We start from the raw sequence: 24,081 nt of genomic DNA, 5'->3' as shown, positions 1-24,081 counted from the left end.
CCACCACCAGCATTGTTGACAGATGGCACTGTGATCAGGCGTGGCGATCATCGCTGCGGCGTTGTGTGGTTTTGTTTGGTCTTGTGGGAAGGTAAAGCTCTTTGTCTCTGAGACAGTAAAGTGATGAAACATCTAAACGCTTCCCTCAGCTCATGGTAAACAATCATACAGAATCAACTGTATTAAGACTGAAAATCTTTTGAGGAAGTGATGAGTGCTTGAAGTTGCTTAAAATCGCTCCTTTTAAGAAAGCCACCTTACTTTCTTTTTAAAAATGTGAAAACTTCTCCAGAGAAGAAAAAGCACACACACTGCTGCAGGGATTAGTAGTTGGACACTGGGGCCAGGAGCAATTATCCATCTCAGAAAATATGGAGGCCTCAAGGGAATCATTGAATTTATCAGTTTCCTCAGTTTGTAGTATAATGTACAGGGCAGAGTGAGGGATGGAAGGAGGTGAGCACAGGAGGAGGAGGAGGAGGAGGATGAGGACGGTTGGAGAATGCTCCTCAGTAATCATTCCCATAGTCCTGTTGAACTTCAGCCAGGAAGAGGAGGAAGCAGAGGGCGGGGAATAAAGGGAGGAGGGGGAGAGAAAGTCAGAAGATGTTACACCTCATATCAGGAGGAAAACCCAACGACACCAACGAAGAGTTAAACCTCTGAAAACCACACTGACAGACACTTTTCCAGCTGTTGGGGTTGCGGTTTTGGAGGTAGAGAAATTAGTCTTGGAATCTGTTTTTCTCTTTTAGAGAAAGAAAATACACACACCCGGAGTAATTATTACAATAAATTCAGCTCAAATAAATATTGAGACGTCCGTATAAAATGTTTGGAAAGATGGAAAATGTGTCAGATCTCTATTTCGCTTTCTTTACACGAGAAAGTACAAATAAAGATTTCCAACACAGAAAACAGACGTACAACGTGAGTGTTTGTAGTCCGTGAAATATACCAAGGAGGCATGCTTTCCATGGTGAGTGATACTGAGTCAAACACAGCTGATGTGACTTCTTGCAGCAGCAAAACACCAACACTGCTGTTTAACTGGTAATTATTCTCCTCTGTGAATGCTCATTTGAAGGCGTTTTGTTTCATGCACAAAGCTACACTGAACTCTGAAGTCAGTGAAATGACATTCAGGAGAAAAATCTGCGGAATGAGGGTCGGGTTAAAGGGACAGCTCAGTCTGAGGACAAACTCATAGATTCATTTTCATCACAAACAGGTTAAAGCCCTATATGAAGACTGGCCTGTCCTGGTGATTCATGTTTATCACTCATTTCACTTTTAACAGTGTAATTGTGAATAATGCACAAGTGTTGTACATGAATATGATCTAATATTACGATAAGAGGGGACAGTAATTATGAAAACAAAAATAACTGCACTGCCCAAGTCAACTAATTTTGGGTCACATGAACACTGTGACATCGTGACCAAAGTCAACTGATCATTTTATTTTGTTTTTTTATAATAACATGGGACCGTGGATTTTTGATGTACTCATGGAAACTAGGCAGAGGAGGTTCATGGTCGATGACTCTCTTAATGCAGTCCTGAACATAAATGAGGTTATTTAATCGCAGACTAAAGACTGCGTAACCCTTGTATTGATCTCAGTGTTTCTCCCATCTTGTAAAAACATAAAAATAGGAATGAAAGGTCTCACTCTGGCATAGCAGCAAAATACCAGTAGATTTACTGAAAACCCTGAACTACCCCTTTACAAGTCAGAGTCACATTGGACTGCTGTGAAGGTGACACACTCCACACACTTTCATCACTATTTTCTCTTCGAGTCTTCAGGGAGGTTGTGTTTTCTCTCCTCGCAACAACAGACAAGATTCATCGATGTCATGAAATAAAAAAAACATTATGACTGGAATCAATTCATATCACATAAATCTGGTTTGAATGATGAAGTAATGTCTCATCCATCAGCTACTTTTAGCACATGATATATCTTCAGGACGACTTGTCACAAGCTGTTCAATGTGTAACGTCCTTGAGAAGGCCCAAGACAATGGACACATGAAGCTTCAAGGTCATCAGCATGAATATTCAGAGGCACCCAGTGTGTGTGTGTGTGTGTGTGTGTGAGAGAGAGCATATTTTATTAGATGTGAACACACACCAACAGCTTTGGTCAGTGGCACAGTTAACATCTTAATCCAGCAGTGTGGACATGAATGTATAAACTTCACAGTGGAACAACTATAAAAGCGAGATTACTCTCCAATTCTCTGGGAGCTTTATGAGAACAATAACCGTCTCAGAGCCAGCTGTCACTGTGAAAACAATATTTCAGTGTTTTATATTTAGAAAAGGTGGTTTATTATAAGATGGAAAGACTGGGCAGGGTTGGACACTTTAAGATGTTTATGTAAATGAATTAGCAAATATAAAACAACACTGAATTAGTTCTTTGTAGTTGGTTGCTTTGAACAAATTCTTTTTGTGAAATGACAGAATATAATTAATGCTCAGTTACAAAAGGACTGAAAAGGACAAATTACGTCTAAATAAACAACAAAGAATGTTTTTGTAAAGTCTGGGTATTGTGTGTTTAGAAACGATTCCAGTCAAAATGTGATTTTGTTTGCCAGAATCTGACGTACTGTGTACCCTGTACGTGTCTGTTTCTGTCTCCGTTTGCGTACACACACTGGTTCCCAAACTTTTTTCTCCCATAGCCCCAACAACTCTGGAAGCATGCGTCTCATTTATTCCTGTAGTGTTGTGTGTGTGTGAGGAAAAACTGAGCATGCATTTTTCAGAAGGGTCTCCTGCTTTATTGACAGTGGACTGAAGAGCAGGTCCGACTTATTATTTCTGGATTTAAAATAAAACCTGTCCCATGTTTTTTCCTCCTGGTAATTTAGTATGGTGAAGATATCACCTGGCTTTTTTTTTCTTTTTACCGGTGTGGAAACATTTGTCTGGCTACACTCAATGTGGTTCAGTTTAGTTTGTGAGAGCAACTTACTGCCGAGGAAACACTTTACTGTTTACCCTGTTTAGGGCTTACAAACATTTAATGGACGGTTTATAGCTCAGTATAAAGTAGATGTGAGCAGATATTAAGTATATTAATCTATTTGTCAATAGCTGTAACTCCGTCTATGGGCATCCATAAAATTAATTAATGACAATACAGTAAAACACACATTTTAAGAGGTTACAAGTACTGCATTTTAACAATAATGATTATTTATGTATTTACAAGCTGTTTATGGTTGTAAACAGTTTGTAAATGCTAAATAAGTTAAGTGTTGCAGTGTTCGGGTGATGCTCACCTCCGACGTTGTATCCCAGGCAGGAGTTCTGGTCACAGTATCCGGGCGGGCCGGCTGGTCCAGTAGAACCTGGATTCCCGGGCCTTCCCGACGTCCCTGGGTTACCGGGCCGACCAGTTGGGCCCTGGCTGCCTACCCGTCCTTCACCTGGCAGACCTGAGGGTGGAGGAGATACAGAGTTTATGAGAACACAGAGTCAGATATCGATAAACATTAGGAAAAATGGCTCCGTCAGCGACACCTGGTGAGAGGGGATAAAGGAAGACAGAGAAAAGGGAGGAAAATAAACTGGAAATGTGCCGTCTGGAGTACATGCTGCCATCTCACTATCATCTCCTCAATCTCCTCCACATCCCCCTCACTGCTGCTGAACAACATGACTTTAAAAAATTAGGGGGCAACAAACGCTTGCTTGTCGTTTCTGGATAAGCGAGATGACAGTGAGTATCCTGAGGGCAGGTGCAGGAGTAACAGGTCTTGGCTGATATTAACCAGAGGCTTCTGTTTACACAGTCTCTCACTTCAGCAGTTAGCAGAAATATGGTATTTTGAGGAGAGTTTCGTTTGCTAAATGCTAAAATAATCATCTCAAAATATTCTAGGAAAGTACAGAGGATTGACACAGGAAGCTTTCCCCCATACCTTTTATCTCAGGGGAGATTTCTGTTGTCATGCGTTGAAGTTTGCGGGTTTTTAAAAAAGTTATCTGATCACATTAAAGTTCCCAGGGAGATCTGTCAGCTTGTTCTGTGAGTATTGATCGCACAACAGTAAACAGAAAATCCCAGCTGTGAGCAGGACATATTTTCATAACACAAAACTCAAAACTCTGCACAGGGAAAATCAATACGGAGAATTATATTCATGGTCCACAACGTCTGCTTGCTTTTCTCAGACAGAGATTCAACAGAGAGTAAATCCAAAACGGATTAAGTCTCTGTGTCATTTAATTCTATTGTTTAAATATTTGAAACATTTTTTGGTTTCGTTCAGGGGGAAAAACAATGAAAAACATTCCACGCACAGTAACTCCACTGAGGCTGAAGACACCGACAATAAAATGGTTAGAACAGAATAATTACCAGATTTCAGAAGCACATCTCTCTCAGATCTACGTCTATATCTCACCTGGAGGTCCGGGTGGTCCTCGAGGTCCCTGACTCCCAACTCCTGGATTCCCCCTCTCTCCCTTCTCTCCTGACAGACCTGAAACACACAGTTCAAACAGGTTTAAGTCACATTTACATATTTAACGGGGGAAACATACTTTATTAACTCCATTTAAGTGACAAGTGTACTCACTAGTTGCTTTTCAGATTAAGACGTTTACATAAAGACAGTTTTAAGTTTTAAGTTAAACCAGTGGTTCCCAATCTTTGTCACTCATGACTCCTTCAGATGTCCATTAGTTATAAGACATGTTCCCTCAAACTTCACATGGTTTCATTTAATAACTTTTTATGGTCAATTTATCCATTTTCCATGAAAAATGAAAGATACGGGAAAAGTCCAAATTGTGAATATGAAAAAACGATCCTTCAGATTTTTCTGAGGGTCCATCCACCTCAACCAGCTGCATAAGTGTAATGTGATCTCAGAATGATGTATCAGTGCTCAAATCTAATAATGTCATATGTAAGAATGTGTCCATCAGTTTTCTGCTGAATGAATATTTTTACTTTGAATACTTCCTCAGTCTGAATTCAGGTTCTTTTGCTTGTAACGAAGAATCATTGCACCACTGTTCCCATCCCATCATCTACATTACACTGCAAATCGCAATTGTAGTAAATGTGCTGGATAAATTGCGCCTGAATGATCAGTCTAATAAAATGTATAATGAACCCAGTGTCGGCTCTGCGCTGCTGTCCAGTGGTGCAGCTGTTCGAAATGACCTAATGGAATATTTTCTTCATTCACTCTAATATCAGAAAGGCACATAAAACTGTGATCCACAGATTTTCTGTCCTGCTGCTTTTATGACTCTTTTCATCAGTCGGTGAAGAGGAAATAAGCACAATGATGCTGAGGAGAAAAAACATTTTACATCACCTAAACTAAAGATTTATTCTACACGGTGACAGCATCGGCTCATGTTGCTCCCTGTACAGCGGCTTACTGGTCTCTCTCACTCTGAGGACCTTGTTGTATATGAAATCTAGTTTCTAGACCCTCTGTTGACCCAGCTTTTCTCCTGGTTCTTGTGTCAGCCTTCCTGTGATAGCAGCAACATACACTATTTACTTCCCTTTCATATAAGGCATACCACTTCTGTAATATTTATCCAACTCTGGTTTCAGTTCAGCCTGTAAAACACTTGTGTGTGTGTGTGAGTGTTATGTGTGGCTGGAAATCATAAATGTTATTGAGGAGTATCAAAGGTCTGGGCTGTGGAGGAGGACGTAACCATGCCGGACATTTCCTGACAGAAATTCAGCTATTCTCATCTTTCCTAACCCTCCGTGTGTGTGTGTGTGTGTGTGTGCAGGCTCATCCAGAATGTGGTTCTTCAGTGTGGGTTGCATGTTTTAGTGATGAAGACCGAGCCCCATAAAGGCTGTTTCTTGTCTAAGGGCTCGTGGCGGGGGAATGACCTCATGGATATTGGAGTTACTGTCTTCTGATGTGGACCGACCCTCGCTGTGGGTTTGTCTGGCGAGACAAAAAACCAGGCCAGACCATGAAATGCAGCAAACAAGCAGGAAGGTTGAAGCTCCAACTGGAGAAATTGACTTGATTCTTTCTTTTCACAATAAAAGCCCCTCGCTTCCACTTTCTATACATAATGCATGTGATTTTTTTATTTTATTTTTATAACCACTCTGCTCTCACCAGCTGGGCGTTCCTGTTCAACATAAAGATTTATCACAACACCAACGGTTTAGACAGTCATATCACAATAAACACCTTTATCCAAGTAACCGGCTCTGGCCAAGAAGGGACCTTTTATTATGTGCCATTTATTCAAGAGACAGCAACAGGAAAAGAGGAGATGGAAGATGAAATTGTGCTGACGCTGACTCAAGTGACATCCTTTAAGGCAATTTATCTGACTACACTCCGCTCCCTCTGGAGCCACAAAAAGCTTTATACAAATTTTCCACATACGCTGATGCACTCCAATCCCTATAATGAGTTACTTGAATGTGTAAAATCAGTGGAGTTAGATAAAGAGATTTCATTTGTAAGGTATGACCAAAAACTCACAGGTTTGGGGTGTTTTGGTATCTAAAAAGTTTCAGGCATTGGCCATGACCCACTTTGTAATAAAGGCATAAAATATCCCCCCAAAAGGCTTCATTAACTCATTTTCATTATATGTGTCCATATATTATTACTTGATACAAGTTCAGAATTAGCTTCCTTCACAGCTTTTGAGAATCACCAGCTCACTGCAGTGATGTCTGACTAATAAATTCCCAAATGAGTATATAATAAATCCCCTCTTTTACTGCTTATATAAACATTAGTATGTAGTTAAAGTGTCTTGACACAACCCAGACAGTGAAGAACTGATGGTGGACTGTGATCCCTCTGGATGTGAGATTGGTACAGATGGATACTGCAGTGTGTCGGTCTTGATGCATCGATGTTGTTTTACCCCTTACATAGTCCCAGCTTTGCCCATCACTCACCTCTCTCCCCAGGTCGTCCATTCTGGCCACTAGCACCCGGGAAGCCTGGTCTGCCAGACGGACCTTGCTCTCCTTGAGGCCCTGGGGATCCTCTCCTACCCGGCTCTCCTGGTGGTCCGGGCACTGTTCGGACCGACGACGAAGACTGGACAGGAATCTGGTTCAGTATAGAGTTGTAGCGAGACAAATGGCCTGCAAGAAGAAAGATTACCTTCGATTACTTTGCTCATTCTGCTTTGCTTGTTTTGTTACACAAATCAAATCTCACAATGTAATTAAACTTTTGTGGGAAGAGGTCAGACACATGTTGAACAATGTCTCGTGTTTGTGTTAATGTGTAAACACCACTAATGACTCACTCTGGATGAGCTGTTCACACACTTGCCGTGCGATGGCGCGAACAGCAGCTTGGGATTGCACATCACCCTTAGGAACAAACAACACAAACAGAGCCGTTAGGATGTGATATTACACAACCACACAGTAGTAGACTGATACGACTTTTCTCTTTGAGCAACCACAGGAACATAAACTTCCAGACCAGTGGTTGATAAATTGGTGGGTGTGTGTTTTGTGGGTATTTTTTATGAGCCTACTCCACCTTTATTCCACACACTGACGCCCCTTATACAGTATTTATACTGGCTAAAACAGATAGCTGAGGGGAAAGCAGAGATTATCTATAAATCACACAGTTACATTACACAATATAAATCAAAATTTTATCAGATAAAATATCTGAACATAACTTTGATGACTTTGCCTTCACTGAACTATGTTGTTACTCTACATTAGTTTTAAATCAACATTATCACTGCAATTGGAGGGGGAAGGGGGGGTCAACCAATCCATCAAATTGAAATGTTGGTGTCTTTATTCAACAAGGGTTAGGTCACCCACTGTAAAAAGCTTTATTTGACATAGTATGTGGTACAGTAATGTTGGAATGAACCAAAATGTCTTTGTGGGCGTCTGCGCTTTATTTACACTAAACTGAACATATCTGTCTGACTGCCAGAAGTGGTGCGTCTTCTGATTTAAGTATCTAACCTAACTAGATATTCAACAGAGGATCTATTGAGTCGATAACCTGAATGTTTATCAACATTTGTGCTTTGTGGATTTAAATTGAGACTGAACCCTTAAATCCATCTAAAGGCGGTACTCTATGGAATTCACTTTATTTGTTATGAGGTAAAACAGCTTGGTGATTTCTTCTGTAGCTTAGAAGGAGCTTTGCAATTTTTTGAGAAAAAAAACCCTGATAACATCTAGTAAAGTAAAAGACGCTACAGAGACAAATTAGAAAATATAGGATCCAGTGTTTGTAAGAGGCTAATACTCGAGAAATCTCAGCCTTCTTTTAAATGTGCCCTTGACAGCTTTTTGGAAGTGCAATACTAAATCACAGATATACACCTTCAAAATAATATTCCACTGGAAAGGTACTGAGCCATTCAGTAGGCAATAGACCCCAACTGGTTACATAAATCCCTTGAGTAAAGATATAAGAGACTACCACTGATTTGGTAGAAGATGTGTGTCTGGTGACATTCAACAGTACAGTTGCTTATATGAAAGTCCTCTCACTGTGTTTATAACAAATTCAACAGCTGTAGCTTCCTCTTTTGCCCTGTAATCACCATCATGATTAAGTTCACATCTATTATACCGTGAATGTATCGAGAAAATATCAGGGAGAAAGTTTCACGAGAAATGTTTACTTTTCCCCTGTGCAGCTATTACTTTGTGTCTGTGACTCTCTCTAATCAGTTTTACTACAACTGGACGACGCAGACCCCCGATCCCACCCACAAATGTTACAACACAAAGGAGAAAACCCTTTCATGTACTTTTTCTTTCATGTTGAGCCCCGTGCCAAAAATTAACTGCAGCAAGGTACAAATGTCCCCAACAGTTGATAAAAATGAGGCAGAAACAGAAATAACAAGTTTGATCCAGGTTGGCAAGTTGCGTGTCTCTCAAGCCCTCGGCTGCGATGGCCTCGCTACCGTGTCAGCAAAAAATAGCTCCACTGCAAATTTGAACCATGAACACTGATTTGATTTGGTTTGCTCTAAACGAGGTTCAGGGAGTGAAGAGGGAGAAATAAAGTCAGTGTTTGTGCAAAAGACAAACGAGAAACAGTAAACGTGTACTGGAGAGTAATTGGTTCCTCCAAAACAAGGGTGTGGAGCATTAGTGAGAAATTGTCGGCATTTTTACTTTGGTGAAATAACAATATTTCCACAGTAAAATGGAGCAGTAAAAGTTGATTTGCTCTAAACAGTGGTTGAGGTGTGTGAGGGGAATTACTTACTCGTTCTCCCTTATCCCCTTTGTTACCAGCAGGACCCTGGAACATAAAAAAACACAGAACAAGCATTAACAGTTGACTGGGATGTATATTCAGAAAAGGCCGTGCTCATCTCTCGCTCACTCTCCCCTTTAACGCCATCACCACGTTTATTCTCCATCTCTTCCGCTCTACTTGGGCTCCTTCAAACACAGTGTGATCTGACAACTGGTACAGCTTAATGCATTTAAATGTTGACAATGTGTGTCCAGGTTCTTTGTGTCATAAAGACAATAGACAACAAACAAAGCACAATGTCTGTGCCTTGGATGGACTATCTTATTGTAACATTGTAAGGGAGACAGATGAATATCACACACACACACACACACACACACACACACACACCTGCCAAGCACATAAAGCCTGTGGATGCATATCAGTGTAATTTATTGTAATTCAGACGCAAATAAAAAGACAAATACTTCCTGGCCACGGAACAATGTACTGATATGATAAATATCAGTTTGATGTCGTTACAGGTTTTGAATAAAGGTTTTGTTTATCTTGAGGGAAACATGTCCTTGACCACCAAATGACTGGCTGCGCGTGTGTGTGAGAGAGAAAGAGAGTGCGTGTGGGTTGGCGTATGGAGAAGGATAGAGAAAATGTGTGTGCAGCTCTCTGGCATATTATATTGCAGATGATATAAATGCCTGTGCCAACATTTGAAACAGCCGTTGAATTGGAGCACAGGTCTCCTCTCCACAATAAAACTCTTCCACTGGATCTCCTTTGTGTGTCACTGTGGATCTCCTGAGTCTTCGTGGGCACATAAATGTCTACTGTCTTATCAGGGCGATGTGGGAAAACCAACTCAAACTGTGATGGAGCCAAAGTAAGTACCTGGACATCGAAGAGGCCGACAGTTTCTCTATGTCATAAAAAAAAATCTGATTTCTGTTATTATTTTATCAAATCTATCTTCCCACAGTGCCCGGTATATGTAAAGTCTTTCCAAAGAACAGAGTAGATGTTTTCGCTATCAAAATGGTTTACAGTTCATCCACAGAGGGAAGTACATTTATGATGACTTTCCTCTTCCACAGCCATTTGACGTGGAATGATAAAACGTCAAAACGTTGTTATTTTTTTTCTTTTGCAACTGGCGAACACGAGGCAGCTCGCTACCAAGTCAAGCAAGATAAATTAAAAAACCCTCAGGTGGTTGAGTCATTGGAAAAGAACATTCAGAGGAAGTATTTTGTCCAGGATAGACACACTCTTGGACTCGTACCCACAGACCCAGGACATCACCAGGAACTGTGCCAACCTGACCAACTTATGAGGCCAGCTGTGGTACGGAGGTATGCACATCTGGTGACAGCAGCGGTGAGTGTAGCTATTTATCAAACAAAAAGTAGGTAAACTAAACTTCATAACCCAAATACCTAAATCAAGGTTGGTCTTAGCTGCTTTATCTGTCACATCTGGCTCATCATGAGTATAACAGTTTGAATCAGTTGAACTCTACAATGACATAAAAAAACAAAAAAAAAACCTGTTTTGTCCTGTGACAACATTTCCAGATGCATTGCGTCGTTCCTGAGACAAAACAGTTTGGTTCCACATCAGACGCCAGCACATCGGGTCAAGAAGTTTGAATCTTTACACTGCATCTTGCCTCAGGTGACATAAATCCGCTGTCCTTCAACGTATTTCTCTGTGTGGTGACACCACGTCAACAAACTGTTCGGAAACACTTCCTCAAGGTTTCTTAAGGTCACCTGCGACACGATGAAGCAAAACGCTATATTTCCCTGCAGATTAAATGGTCGCTTTTCCTGATAGAAAGCCTTATGTTTAAAGGGGAAAATGTTCTCTTGCAGCAGCAACCAGGCTACAGGAGGGAGAACAAGAGCTGAATCAGCAATTTAAAGCTGTAAAGTTCAAACTTAAAGTTTAAAACTTAAACTTAAAAGTAGTTTTTATTGTTTTGTTTTGCTTTTTTCATTCTGAATGTATTCATTTATTTCTTTTTACAGCTTTTATCTATGGTTGATGAACGGGAGTCTGACTTCATAATATTAAAATGTTCCTGTAATTCTGAAAACAACAAAATGTATCAGACAAGCCTCTCAAAAACTTCAAAAAAAATTCAAATTCCAAAACAACTTTAAGTAGTTTAAGAGATTCAAACTCAAGATTTTCTATTTGTGCATTAGCAGCATTCACATGGGGCATCTGTGTGTGTCGAAGTCCCAGAGATGAGGCAGATGTGATCTCTCATTGTTTTTTTGTTTTTTCTCGTGTGGGGATGTGGGAGAGAGGGAAGAGTGTGTCGGTAGGTGATTTATAGCTCCCCCTCTCTGAGCCAAACTTTGCTGCTGGCCTGCAGAGCTGACCTGAGACTAGATTAGCTGTCACCAACATCACAGTATCATCTGTTCCTGTTAGCATTACACAAAGTCTGGAATCCAACATCTTCTCCTCCGTATCCTTTTTCTGGGCTTGTGTTGTGTCACTTGCACATCTTTCTTCTTTTGCTGGACTAACCAAAGCATGACTCACAGTACTTTTTTGACATTTTGATTTTCAATTGAGCATTTGTTATTTCTTAGAAGGTCACCTCATGAGTTGAGTGTACTAAGATTTATGTTTTTGGATTATCTATACAGCTCAGCCTTGTTAGAAATGCAAACTAACGATGAAAATCATAGGTGTTATTGTGTTATGAGCCCAAAACTAACAGGCTGGTTCCAAATAGGAGAAGCAAGATCAGAAAGAAAAAACAAACACAATGTGTAAAGTATGAGGTTCTTATCAGTGTTGGAACCAAACCAGGATGTTATTTATATTTATGCAAACTGATACTGCTACATGATGTAGCCCTTACGTTGCTTCCTGTACGTATGTTTAGGGTCGATCTTCAGTGGAAAACATCGTAAAATAAGCAAGGAGAAGAGGAGGAAGTAGTGGTCATGTCATGGTCATGTCCGCCTACTTTCCTTTATAACCTGGGTAAGTTATGTCAGGCTCTCTTGAGCAGACACAGAGGGATGATGTGTAAGACTATTACCAACAGGCAACACCACAGGTTTCTTTGTAACCGGCCAAACCAAACACACAAAACCTTTTTAGTCGTTGTGGTTCAGGTCTGGTCACAATAATACAATAACAATAAGTCTGTTACAATCATTTTTGTAGACTAAACAGCCATTGCCACACAACGTTGCATGTATGATATTCAATGGAGTGTCTCAAAGTAATCCTGGACTTGAGATATTTTCTCATTGATCAATATAAAAATGAGTTGTTTTCACTTACAGGAAGCCCTTGCTCTCCTAGGGACCCTGCTGGACCACCTGATCCTGGGGCTCCAGGTGCACCCGGGGCTCCCTGAGAGAAAGACAGTTAATCAGAGGAAGACAACGAGATGGAGAGGGAAGGTGACAGAGAGCAGAAGGGATCAGTCAGTCCAGTGAAAGGGTGAGCTGCCAGGAAAATGATGCTGAGAACATACAAACAAAAGAAACTCACAATGGGTCCAGGAGGTCCTTGTCGTCCCTGTGGTCCACTATTTCCTGGCAAACCCTAAAAAAGCAAATAAAGCAAATAAAATACATTCAGTATGATAAATACAGTGATTTTTCATAATTGTAGGTTGAATTTGTTTCGCGCAAACCATTTTAAAGATGTTTGAGGTATTTTGTGCAAGTTACAAAAATAAACGGGCTGTATTATTTTCTAATACAGTTCATATAGAGACCACAGGCAGAAACCAAATTCAGAAGCTGCTGAGTTACTGCGACTTCTGCTGGTGGTGGTCCAACCATCAATCTGCCAACAACTGCCTCGCATCAAATGTCTGGTTTTACTTTTCGACAGATTGTACAAAACACAGGTGCACTCCTCCTGACGGTAGGACTTTTCACAATAGGATTGCTGACTTTTACATAATCTGTATTTTAGCCGCCTTAAGGTGCGTAAAACCATCTCTGCCCTTCAACGTCTTCTCCATGACGCTGTGGTTTTATAAGAACACGTGAAAAAGAAATTGTGGCTTTTACTTCAGAGGCACATTCATACCTATGACCACTCTGTAGGCCAGGTTTCTAAATGCATGACACATAATAACATGATATATAATACCATGATGATGGCTTTGTTGTTTCTGGATATTTATGTGTCATTCAGATTGAACAAATTCATTGCTATTAATACACTCTTTGGAAATTGAACTCAGCATCAGATTGACCTGGAAAACAGTTTAACCTGAGGTTCGACTAATCCTCTCATTTTTGCCTGGATGTCTGTCGTACTTTGCGGTCGCACTCTGAGGCTGATGCCCTTTCAACATGGACACTCCTTATATGGTTCTCAGTTTAGCTTGAGTGAATGTACAAGTCCTTAAAAGAAAAAAACTTTAAAAAAAACATTATAAAACAACTGAGGATACAATGTTGTGGACAAAACGTGGAAGGTGGAAACATATAAAAGGTGTATGAAACAATCCATAGACAGTAATTTGCTCTTTCCTAGCACATTTACTGGATATGTTCTGTCCTACTTATGCTGTTTCTAATCGCATTCAGTTAACATAAAGAGGGATGATGTACTGTATCTCCAAGTGAGGGAAATTCCCCTGTGGCATTACATCCTTAATTCTTGCCAAAGCACCAACAATCTCTCTCAATGTTAAGTCCTCATGAGAAACGTACCTTCCAAATGAATACAACCATACAGTACCAAGTGTTGAGTGCACAAGAAAATCTGCCTTCTCTACACAATAACATAAGCCTGAGTGTCTCTGAGAGCCTCAGCCAATGCGTGACATCACAAAGCTCCTCAGTGAGAGCCATTCAGGAGTCACACAGTAAACACTGGTCAGCCCACTAATGGGACTCTGGAGGAGGCCGAAGCTCCAACCAATACGCAGCTGTCAGCATGTCACAAAACTTTTTTTTTCTTCTTTTTTTTTACTTTGAAGTGCTTTCAGACTAAGCGCAACCACATCTGGAAGAAGAGGACAACAGTCTTAAGACAAAAAAGGTTCAATAAATTTCCTGCTGTGAAGCAAACAAGCATTTGATGTGACACTGGGACAGGAGTCAGCCTGGTGTCACTCTATAAACACTCCCCAGTAAATCACACTGAAAGCCGCACTAATGAAAGTATTTTAGATACATAGTTTATTGATCCGGTGCTGGAGCGTAATGCAACGTCAAAAATACGCTCACACACCATAAATATTCACTATATTATAATCCTCACTTCATTAAAGTTTCTCTGTTTGCAGTTCAAATATGAAATTCAGTCCTGTGCCTCATCTCACAGAAAGGCTCATGAAAATGCATCACTGCTGTTATATTTGGAAGCCAAGCAACAGCTGGTTTATGGTCTGACCTATAAGAAATGGGGGCAAGGCTAATCTATTTCTGAAGTGTGTGTGCGAGCAGAAACACCCACAAACCATGTGCAGGTGAGCTTGGATGTCTCATGTAAAATGTGATGAGACCAGTATCTTTTCATTATAGAGTGATTTACAAGTCAGCAGTATATCTACACGTTTTTACAAGCCTGCATGCTGAGAAAACTATTGAAACTATTCAGTGCGATCCTGAGCTGAAAAGTTCTGTCTTGCGAGCATCAATGACAGTAAAGATTTATAGCTTTTCTCGATCCATTTCACAGCGATATAGACTAACTAAGTTCCTAGGAGACAGTGCATGTTGTTTCAACTGATCTAACTGGCTGGTACTGTACAGTCTTGGCCAGACTTGTGTCATTTTTTCACAGGCTGTTTTTGGCTTGTATACACCTCACAAAAAGTTTAGTATAGTTTTTAAACCCAGTGGACTCGTGCTGATAAGTTTTGATGTGAATCAAAGGGCTATTTGTGTTCCCTCTTCTTCTATCAACAAATCAGATGACACACAAGAGGCTGGGATAAATCCCTATCATGAAAACCCCCAAAAAGTAGCACAAGCAGCAAGAATATTCAAGAGCTGCAATAACTGGCTAGTTGATTTGACCTTCTCTTCACTGTCAAATGAATACCAGTAAAAACAGAAGCTGCTGTAGCATTGATAACCTCTTGTGAATCGGTTATAATCAGTATTCACTACTTCCCCTTCCCAGCTGCTTTCAATGCATAAAGTGAAACAAACAGGGAATTCAGTCCGAGCGCACTGCATGAGGCGTCAGTGTGTGACGTTAACTCTGCAGCAATAAAAGTACAGATTTTCTGACTTTCCTGTCTCGTATGGAACTAAATCATAATTACTTTTTTATGATTCTACAAAAATACGCATTGTTTTTTCTTCTTCCTTGTAGTCTCGACAATAATAATTAAAAAAGATGAAATAGACAGCAGATCTATAGCATCTTGATGAAATATGAATGTGGGAGGCCTGACATAATCAGTGCTGCAAAGGGGATACATTCCCGATTGACAGCAGCTAAATTGCTCCCTGATAACTAATTTCTCATGATTACACTCACAATAATTACATTAGTGAACATGCACTGTATTCTTTGATACAGTGCAGCCTGGTAATTTGAGAATTTGAAGATGACTGTATCCAGTTAAATACAAAGTAAGGCTTTTTTTTCAAAGGAGGTTAAATCGAAAGCAACTGGACTTAGTTATTTGTCTAGGAAGACGTTTCACCTCTCATCCAAGAGGCTTCATCAGTTCATGTACGCAGCTGACCAGGCTGGGACTGGTCCAACTCTCTGGTGTGGAGACTCACTATTTAACCTCTTGTGTGGGCGTTTCACAAGGGTGATGATGTCACTGGTTCCCTTTTTGTGCTCCAAGTGCCAACGACGGTCGTTGGAGTGACAGTCGTTGGTGGGAAGTTGGTTTCGACTTCGTTAGTGCCCTATTGTGTTCTAACAACAGTCGTTGGAGTCACTTGCCACTTGTGAACAGTGGTTGTTCTTTGAGGCTAGATGGTTGAGTCTCCTGGGAAGGGATGAAAGGGCAGCATTGTAAATTGGAGATAGGTGGTGTCTGAGGCCACCTCCCCTGTTGAGGGTTGGTTTCTCTATTTTTACAAAAATGGCTTCTTTAACTCCTCTTTCAAACCATCTGTCCTCTCTGTCTAGGATTTGGACATTGCTGTCCTCAAAGGAGTGGGCTTTCTCCTTGAGATGTAAATGAACAGCAGAGTCCAGTCCTGAGGAGTTTGCTCTCCTGTGTTGGGCCATGCGTTTATGCAGTGGTTGTTTTGTTTCTCCAATGTAGAGGTCTTTGCATTCCTCGTTGCATTGGACTGCATACACCAGATTGCTTTTGTGGGTGTGTGGTGTTCTGTCCTTGGGATGTACCAGTCTCTGTCTGAGTGTGTTGCTGGGTTTGAAATACACAGGGATACGGTGTTTGTTAAAGATCCTCCTGAGTTTTTCTGATACTCCAGACACATATGGAATGACTATGTTCTTTCTCTTGTTTTGTCTTTCTTTCTCAACCACTTTGCTGGTTTTCTTTCTGGAAGCAGCTGCAGTTTTCACAAAGGTCCAGTTAGGGTAACCACAAGTTGTGAGGGCGCCTCTCAGGTGCTTGTGTTCTGCCCCTTGGGCCTGTGAGCTGGTGGGCACGTTATCAGCTCTGTGTTGCAAAGTTCTGATAACACCAAGCTTATGTTCCAGAGGATGGTGAGAGTCGAAAAGTAGATATTGGTCTGTATGTGTGGGTTTTCTGTATACCCCAATGTGGAGGCTCCTGTCCCTTTTCATATGGACGTCACAATCTAAGAAAGGCAGACTATTGTCCTTGACATCCTCTCTGGTGAACTTGATGTTTTTGTCCACTGAGTTAATGTGTTCGGTAAAAGCTTGCACCTCTTTGGTTTTGATTTTAACCCATGTGTCGTCCACATACCTGAACCAATGGTATGTGGACGACACATGGGTTAAAATCAAAACCAAAGAGGTGCAAGCTTTTACCGAACACATTAACTCAGTGGACAAAAACATCAAGTTCACCAGAGAGGATGTCAAGGACAATAGTCTGCCTTTCTTAGATTGTGACGTCCATATGAAAAAGGACAGGAGCCTCCACATTGGGGTATACAGAAAACCCACACATACAGACCAATATCTACTTTTCGACTCTCACCATCCTCTGGAACATAAGCTTGGTGTTATCAGAACTTTGCAACACAGAGCTGATAACGTGCCCACCAGCTCACAGGCCCAAGGGGCAGAACACAAGCACCTGAGAGGCGCCCTCACAACTTGTGGTTACCCTAACTGGACCTTTGTGAAAACTGCAGCTGCTTCCAGAAAGAAAACCAGCAAAGTGGTTGAGAAAGAAAGACAAAACAAGAGAAAGAACATAGTCATTCCATATGTGTCTGGAGTATCAGAAAAACTCAGGAGGATCTTTAACAAACACCGTATCCCTGTGTATTTCAAACCCAGCAACACACTCAGACAGAGACTGGTACATCCCAAGGACAGAACACCACACACCCACAAAAGCAATCTGGTGTATGCAGTCCAATGCAACGAGGAATGCAAAGACCTCTACATTGGAGAAACAAAACAACCACTGCATAAACGCATGGCCCAACACAGGAGAGCAAACTCCTCAGGACTGGACTCTGCTGTTCATTTACATCTCAAGGAGAAAGCCCACTCCTTTGAGGACAGCAATGTCCAAATCCTAGACAGAGAGGACAGATGGTTCGAAAGAGGAGTTAAAGAAGCCATTTTTGTAAAAATAGAGAAACCAACCCTCAACAGGGGAGGTGGCCTCAGACACCACCTATCTCCAATTTACAATGCTGCCCTTTCATCCCTTCCCAGGAGACTCAACCATCTAGCCTCAAAGAACAACCACTGTTCACAAGTGGCAAGTGACTCCAACGACTGTTGTTAGAACACAATAGGGCACTAACGAAGTCGAAACCAACTTCCCACCAACGACTGTCACTCCAACGACCGTCGTTGGCACTTGGAGCACAAAAAGGGAACCAGTGACATCATCACCCTTGTGAAACGCCCACACAAGAGGTTAAATAGTGAGTCTCCACACCAGAGAGTTGGACCAGTCCCAGCCTGGTCAGCTGCGTACATGAACTGATGAAGCCTCTTGGATGAGAGGTGAAACGTCTTCCTAGACAAATAACTAAGTCCAGTTGCTTTCGATTTAACCTCCTTTGAAATACTATGACCTGGGCAAATGAGAATATGCACCGGCTTACAAAGTAAGGCTTAGTGAATTGTGACATTGGGTTGACACTGAGTTTCAGCATGTTTTCAAAAATAAAAAAGTTTTATTTTCCTTGCAATTTACTTTTTGCTTTGGTCTGTAATTCAGAATCTGAGAACCACATTACCACCAGCAAGGAGCTCATGTGCATAAATAAAATCTCAGCAAACGTCCAGCAATAAAAAAAACACAATATATGAAAAGGATGAATGTGATAATGTGGTAAAATAATGATCAGCTTGAAGATTTATGTTGGAGAAAGCAATCCATGGAGCGGTGGATAACGTTATTTATCAAAAAACATAATATATGAAATGAAAGAATGTGGTATTATGATAAAATAAAGATCAGCTTGAAGATTTATGTTGGAAGTATTCAGTCTGCCTTTTCACCATTGCTCTTAAAAGAGGAACTATGCTAGTCCATTCGCTTTTCCTTTGTTTTGCTAACCCTCCTCCTGGCCATGTGCATTTGTTTTCAACAAAGCCGGTGAGAAATCAATCCATGGAGCGGTGGATGACGTTATTTATCATGTATGCGTTACGATGTGTATATTTGTGTAGTCTTATCTGTCATAAACAAGAGATTACGGGTTAGTGGGCACGGTTGTGTCGCGGTGCCGCAGTGGCGAGCGCTGGGACACCATCGGCGGTGCTGATCTTCTAAAGTTGGTTTTTGGCCAAGAGACGCTATAGGTGGAAGGAAGAGAACCTAAATTCTCCCAGTAACAAGCTACAAGTCATGTATTTAACCATCACAATTACTCTGAAAGCTGTTTAATTAAGGTAATAATGTGTCATAGTTAAGGTAAAAATCAAAAAAGCATAGTTCCTCTTTAACTGTTTAACACCACTCTCTTTAACAAAATTACTACAGGTTGTAGCTTGAGGTTCAGTACTTTGTCAAGTGTGCTGTAAAAATGCCCACAAACCTGATGCTTTTTAAGTAAAAAAAAATTGAATACAAATACAAATGTTCTTAGAGCCAGCCTATAGCAGCTGTTAACAGATCACAGAGCAATTTTACACGTGCACATGTAAAGACTCAATCTGCAGCAATCTCACTGTTCAGATGGTTGCTCCTCGGTGCAAATCTGTTAACAACAGTGCAATGAGAAACACACTCTTTGTATAAGCTCATCATGTGCATTTCATGTGGTTCTCAGCAAGAAAAACTGGATGGTATATTAGGCACTCAAGTGTTAGGTGTCAAATTGAGCATTAGTGATTGAGTTATCCACATTAACTCCTGAATCAGAATCAGAATTGAATTAACCATGTTGACAGGATTCAATTAAGGTGGATGGCTACATTGAACACAGTTTTGCATAGCGAGTAGTCTCTTTAACCTTCAACCTGAAGACTTTTCAATGTGGAAACAATGAGTTCATCTGACTCATTCTCAGGCTATGTGCCAGTTTATGTGTTTACTGGTGAGTCGGTCTGTTTCACTCCCGAGAAATATCAGAATTGTGATGTTACGACAAAACCCTCAGTAATCATCTCTTTTTTTTATTTTTCTTTAAATTTTGAGCACACTGCAGCTTAAAAGCAACAAATTAGATGGTTAAAAAAGATTTGATGGAAACAGTTAGGAATTGAACACGGATATCATTTCGCAGGGGTAGTAGCTGTTATTGGCACCTTTAATTAAACCAAAATAAGACTTTGAATGAATCTTTTCCTTTCCTTTTAGATCAAAATGTATCCAAGGCTGTGAGAAGAAACTCCAGCCACAGGAAAGCACATGACGAGCCTAAGAACTATGTATGACTTCTTCTGAAACCCACCACAGAGGGGAGCGTCTAGACTTCTGTCAGCCAACGAAGAGACAGCAGATAGATTATGTGTAAAGTCTTTCACCTTGCCAGGAGCCAGGCCAGGATAACTCTTCTGTTATCATATTACGCATTTGGATAATACCTCCTGTTTCTGCTTGCCGACACATTACCCTCTGGCTGTGGTTCTGTTTTGGTATTTACAGCCCTGTTGGGTATTGTAAGGCATGATTCCTCTGTCAGCATCAACTAAAGCCAGCTGGTATCACAGAGTCTTTATGAATGGGATCCCATCCACTGTGCATGTGCTAGAAACCCGGGCATCGTGCATCATTTTCAACAACTGGCGGTTGTCTTGTATGGTTTTATGAAGGGACATAAAACCAAAACAGACAAACACAGCTGGACATTTAGAATCCGTACACAGCTGGAAAGATACTCGAAATACTATTGTTTGAGTGCGTAGCGTAAGGCACATTTAAAGTACGATACAAGTGTTTTCACCTTTTTAAATGTCAGAAGTGGTACACAGATCACTGATGATACTTTTCAAGAATTCCTGTGTGTTTATAAATACATATAGACAGAGAGAGAGCCAACATTGTCATACACAAACACACACATATTGGTTATATGTTATGCGTGTCTACGTTTTCTCATACCATTTCCAAATGTACTTTTCATCTAAGCACAACCTCTAATGTTGATGTCAGCAAAAATATTTGCTGCTATCATCAAATCTTATCCATTTATCTTTGAGCATATGATATTTTTCCCCGATACAGAAAACTAAAGTAACTGCCTTCAAGTCACACTCTCAAGATTTTTTTTCCACACCATTTACCTCAAAACTGAATTTAAAAAGACTCATTTTCATCAACATATAAAGTATATCAGAGAGATACTATAGATAAATAAATCCATGTGGCTTACAATAAAATGTGCCACCACCACATAACATCACAAATTAGAACAGAAACAGTGCGCAACTAAAACCAATAGATTTGATGTTATTATCTTACCCTTGTTCCTGGGGGGCCGTCTCTACCAGGTGAGCCAGAACTTCCGGGAACACCCTAAACAAAACACAAATGAGTTGATTTGTAATCACTACAACAACATTAACAGTGCAATGGGACAATTGGTGAGGATGCAAAACAACAACAGAAAGGAACCACAGGTTACCTTCAGCCAAGCTCACACTGATTAGATTTTTGACTTGTGGATTCATTGTATTTGTTGACTCCAATCCATTACAATACTTCATTTTAAAAAGGCACTTTATCTGCCAGATTACATGCAGGACTGTTTTTTTTTTCTTTCTGAAAATTTAACATGCATAAAAACATATTAAATCAAAGGTCAAACAGATAAGGTTTGCTGTCTGGCTCAATGCTGCTTTGACAGCCATGGACATAAAATTGATTTGTGCAAAGAAGCAGCTTCTAACCCCCTGGACACGGGACAGCCTGTATATCAGCCGGCCACCCTGCTGCTCCGTCTCCTGCCCCATTTCCCCTTCATCCACCTCTCTGCAGGTCAATGCACACAGATGATTCCAAAACACAGTCATGGATTAAGTGTTGAGGTGATTTATCTCTGCACTTCAGTATTAGTGGAGAGCTCATAAAACAGGACAGTTAACAGTGTTAAAAAGGTTCTGCAAATTACAGGACAGGGTCACAGAGGACAGGCCTCGTATGATTAATGATGTGCTGTTGTTTAGATGTTGGCTGATGTGAATTCTCCCAAAACATTGGCGATGGTATCTCTCCAGTCGCTTTCACTCACACACACGCAAGGCAGCGAAGTAAGCCGACACATCTGCACAAAAACCTTAGTGAGACTGAGTAGAAAACTGCAAAAACACTGATCCTGCAATTTCAACTTGTTTCGAGATTTAAAGAAATGTATGTATCTTTAAAAAATAAATTGACGAGAAGAAAAGATTATAAACCTTTACATTAACACACAGTGACGCTATAATGCAGTAGAGAGCGGTGCTTGTCAAAATACTACTGGTGGAGATAAAGCAACTGTTGCTATGTTTAAACAAATAACATTGTCAACAGGATTTGAATGTGTGTATATCACTATTCATGATTAGAGCCTTATCATTAATAACTTCTGATCTGTTTACACAGGAGTTACAGAGTTGATTATACACAGTATTAGACACTTAAAATGCTTTTGTATCTGCTTACAATTTTGTATCTGCTTACAATTACTCAATAACTGTTCTTCAGTTATAAACCATTTAGCAACAGGCTTTCTTTGATTTCTGGCAGCGAGTCAGCGACTTAGATAAAGAGATTGATAGCGTGCTCGTGTCTACCTGTTAAATATGAAGCTCTTGCCAGGAGGCAGTTAGCTTGGCTGGGCAACAAGACAGGAAACATTAATTTATTTTAATTTTTAATGGTTATACAGCAGCGTGGTATTGATCTTCTCATCTAACTCTCCCCTAGAGGGTGAACAAGTGTATTTGCCAACGTCAAACTATTTCTTAAATGTTTACAGATTGCTTACAAATGCTAAACTGGAGTTGGGGTAGTGTCAAGAGATTTTGTCATTCTTGCTGTCTAATTGGCTTGAATACAAGAATATAAGCCCAAAAATGTATTTTCTGCTGAAAATCAATAAAGAGTGAATTACAAAAAAAAAACAACCCCAAAAAGCAATACACTTACTCACAACTCCCACGTACACACACCTATCTACAACTCTCAAACTGGCCTTGGGAATATTATGAGCAGGAAGGCCAAAGAGATGACCAAGCAGAAAAGAAGTGCACAAGTTACTTTGATTGAACACATTATATACACAAATATTACTGATTGATTGTTGCAGAAGGACACACACAGAGCTATGAGCATGTTAGTGTCCAACAGATTTAGGTGTTAAGAAAGATAGGGAGGCTAAGAGGGTCAACTATACACATCCAGAAGGTGTGACACACACACACACACACACACACACACACACACACACACACACACACACACACACACACACACACACACACACACACACACACACACACACACACACACACACACACACACACACACACACACACACAATCTATTTTGCAATCTTGGACAAACCTAAAATTATTACTGGTTAACCCTAAATCACTACACATGCACAGTGATAAACAAAATGAAAGAGCAAGAGGGATGAGAAAGATGGACACACACACAGACACACAAACACTCCCTGCTATTCATTGCAGCTGCATTTTTCACTGTCAAATTGAAACAGAGGTGGAGGGGACGCTGATGACAAGGTTACATTGTATTTACTGCAGCGAAAAACAGAGAGAGAGAGAGAGAGAGAGAGAGAGAGAGAGAGAGAGAGAGAGAGAGAGAAGGGGGGAGCAGAGCAGGGAGCGAGAGGTAATTGATGATTTAGAGTTGTGATATTCTCTGTGGTCCCTCTTATATTACAACAGGGCCCTGGAAGCTACAATATCCCCCCACTGAGACACACACACACACACACACACACACACACACACACACACACACACACACACACACACACACACACACACACACACACACACACACACACAGATATTCCTCTCTTTGACAAAACACATTACTACTCTGTAATATAGTGCAGCGCAGGGCAGCACTGCTAGCTTTTATTAATAGGGCAGCACAGGCAGGAGGAGAGGAAGCTAGATAGCTCTGCCTCAGGAAGTGTTGCAGCTCTCAGTGAGCTGGTTCAGAAACCAGTCACTCTCTCCCCATGAGACCAGTTCCCTACTCTCTTTGAAATTTTAGGTCTTGCAGAGAGTCAAAATGAAGGATGAATGGATGAATGGATGAATGAATGAATGA

At 40.7% G+C, this 24,081-nt stretch overlaps 1 protein-coding gene across 1 annotated transcript in view; it reads right to left on the bottom strand.

The window, feature by feature from the left end:
* col14a1a (collagen, type XIV, alpha 1a) overlaps positions 1 to 24,081 on the bottom strand; it is a gene marked incomplete at both ends in the record, with an annotated part of 125,403 nt that overhangs the window by 868 nt on the left and 100,454 nt on the right. The window contains 8 exons of the mRNA XM_083988958.1: positions 3,303 to 3,458; positions 4,431 to 4,508; positions 6,938 to 7,129; positions 7,297 to 7,363; positions 9,258 to 9,293; positions 12,561 to 12,632; positions 12,774 to 12,827; positions 21,256 to 21,309. Coding sequence (XP_083845084.1) covers positions 3,303 to 3,458; positions 4,431 to 4,508; positions 6,938 to 7,129; positions 7,297 to 7,363; positions 9,258 to 9,293; positions 12,561 to 12,632; positions 12,774 to 12,827; positions 21,256 to 21,309 — 709 coding nt within the window. The remainder of the gene's footprint in view (positions 1 to 3,302; positions 3,459 to 4,430; positions 4,509 to 6,937; positions 7,130 to 7,296; positions 7,364 to 9,257; positions 9,294 to 12,560; positions 12,633 to 12,773; positions 12,828 to 21,255; positions 21,310 to 24,081) is intronic.

The sequence above is a fragment of the Trachurus trachurus genome (genome assembly GCF_905171665.1).
Source record: "Trachurus trachurus genome assembly, chromosome: 16".
In the NCBI taxonomy this organism is placed as follows: domain Eukaryota; kingdom Metazoa; phylum Chordata; class Actinopteri; order Carangiformes; family Carangidae; genus Trachurus; species Trachurus trachurus.
The sequence above is the reverse complement of the archived record's forward strand: the minus strand, read 5'-3'. Positions and strand labels throughout refer to the sequence as shown.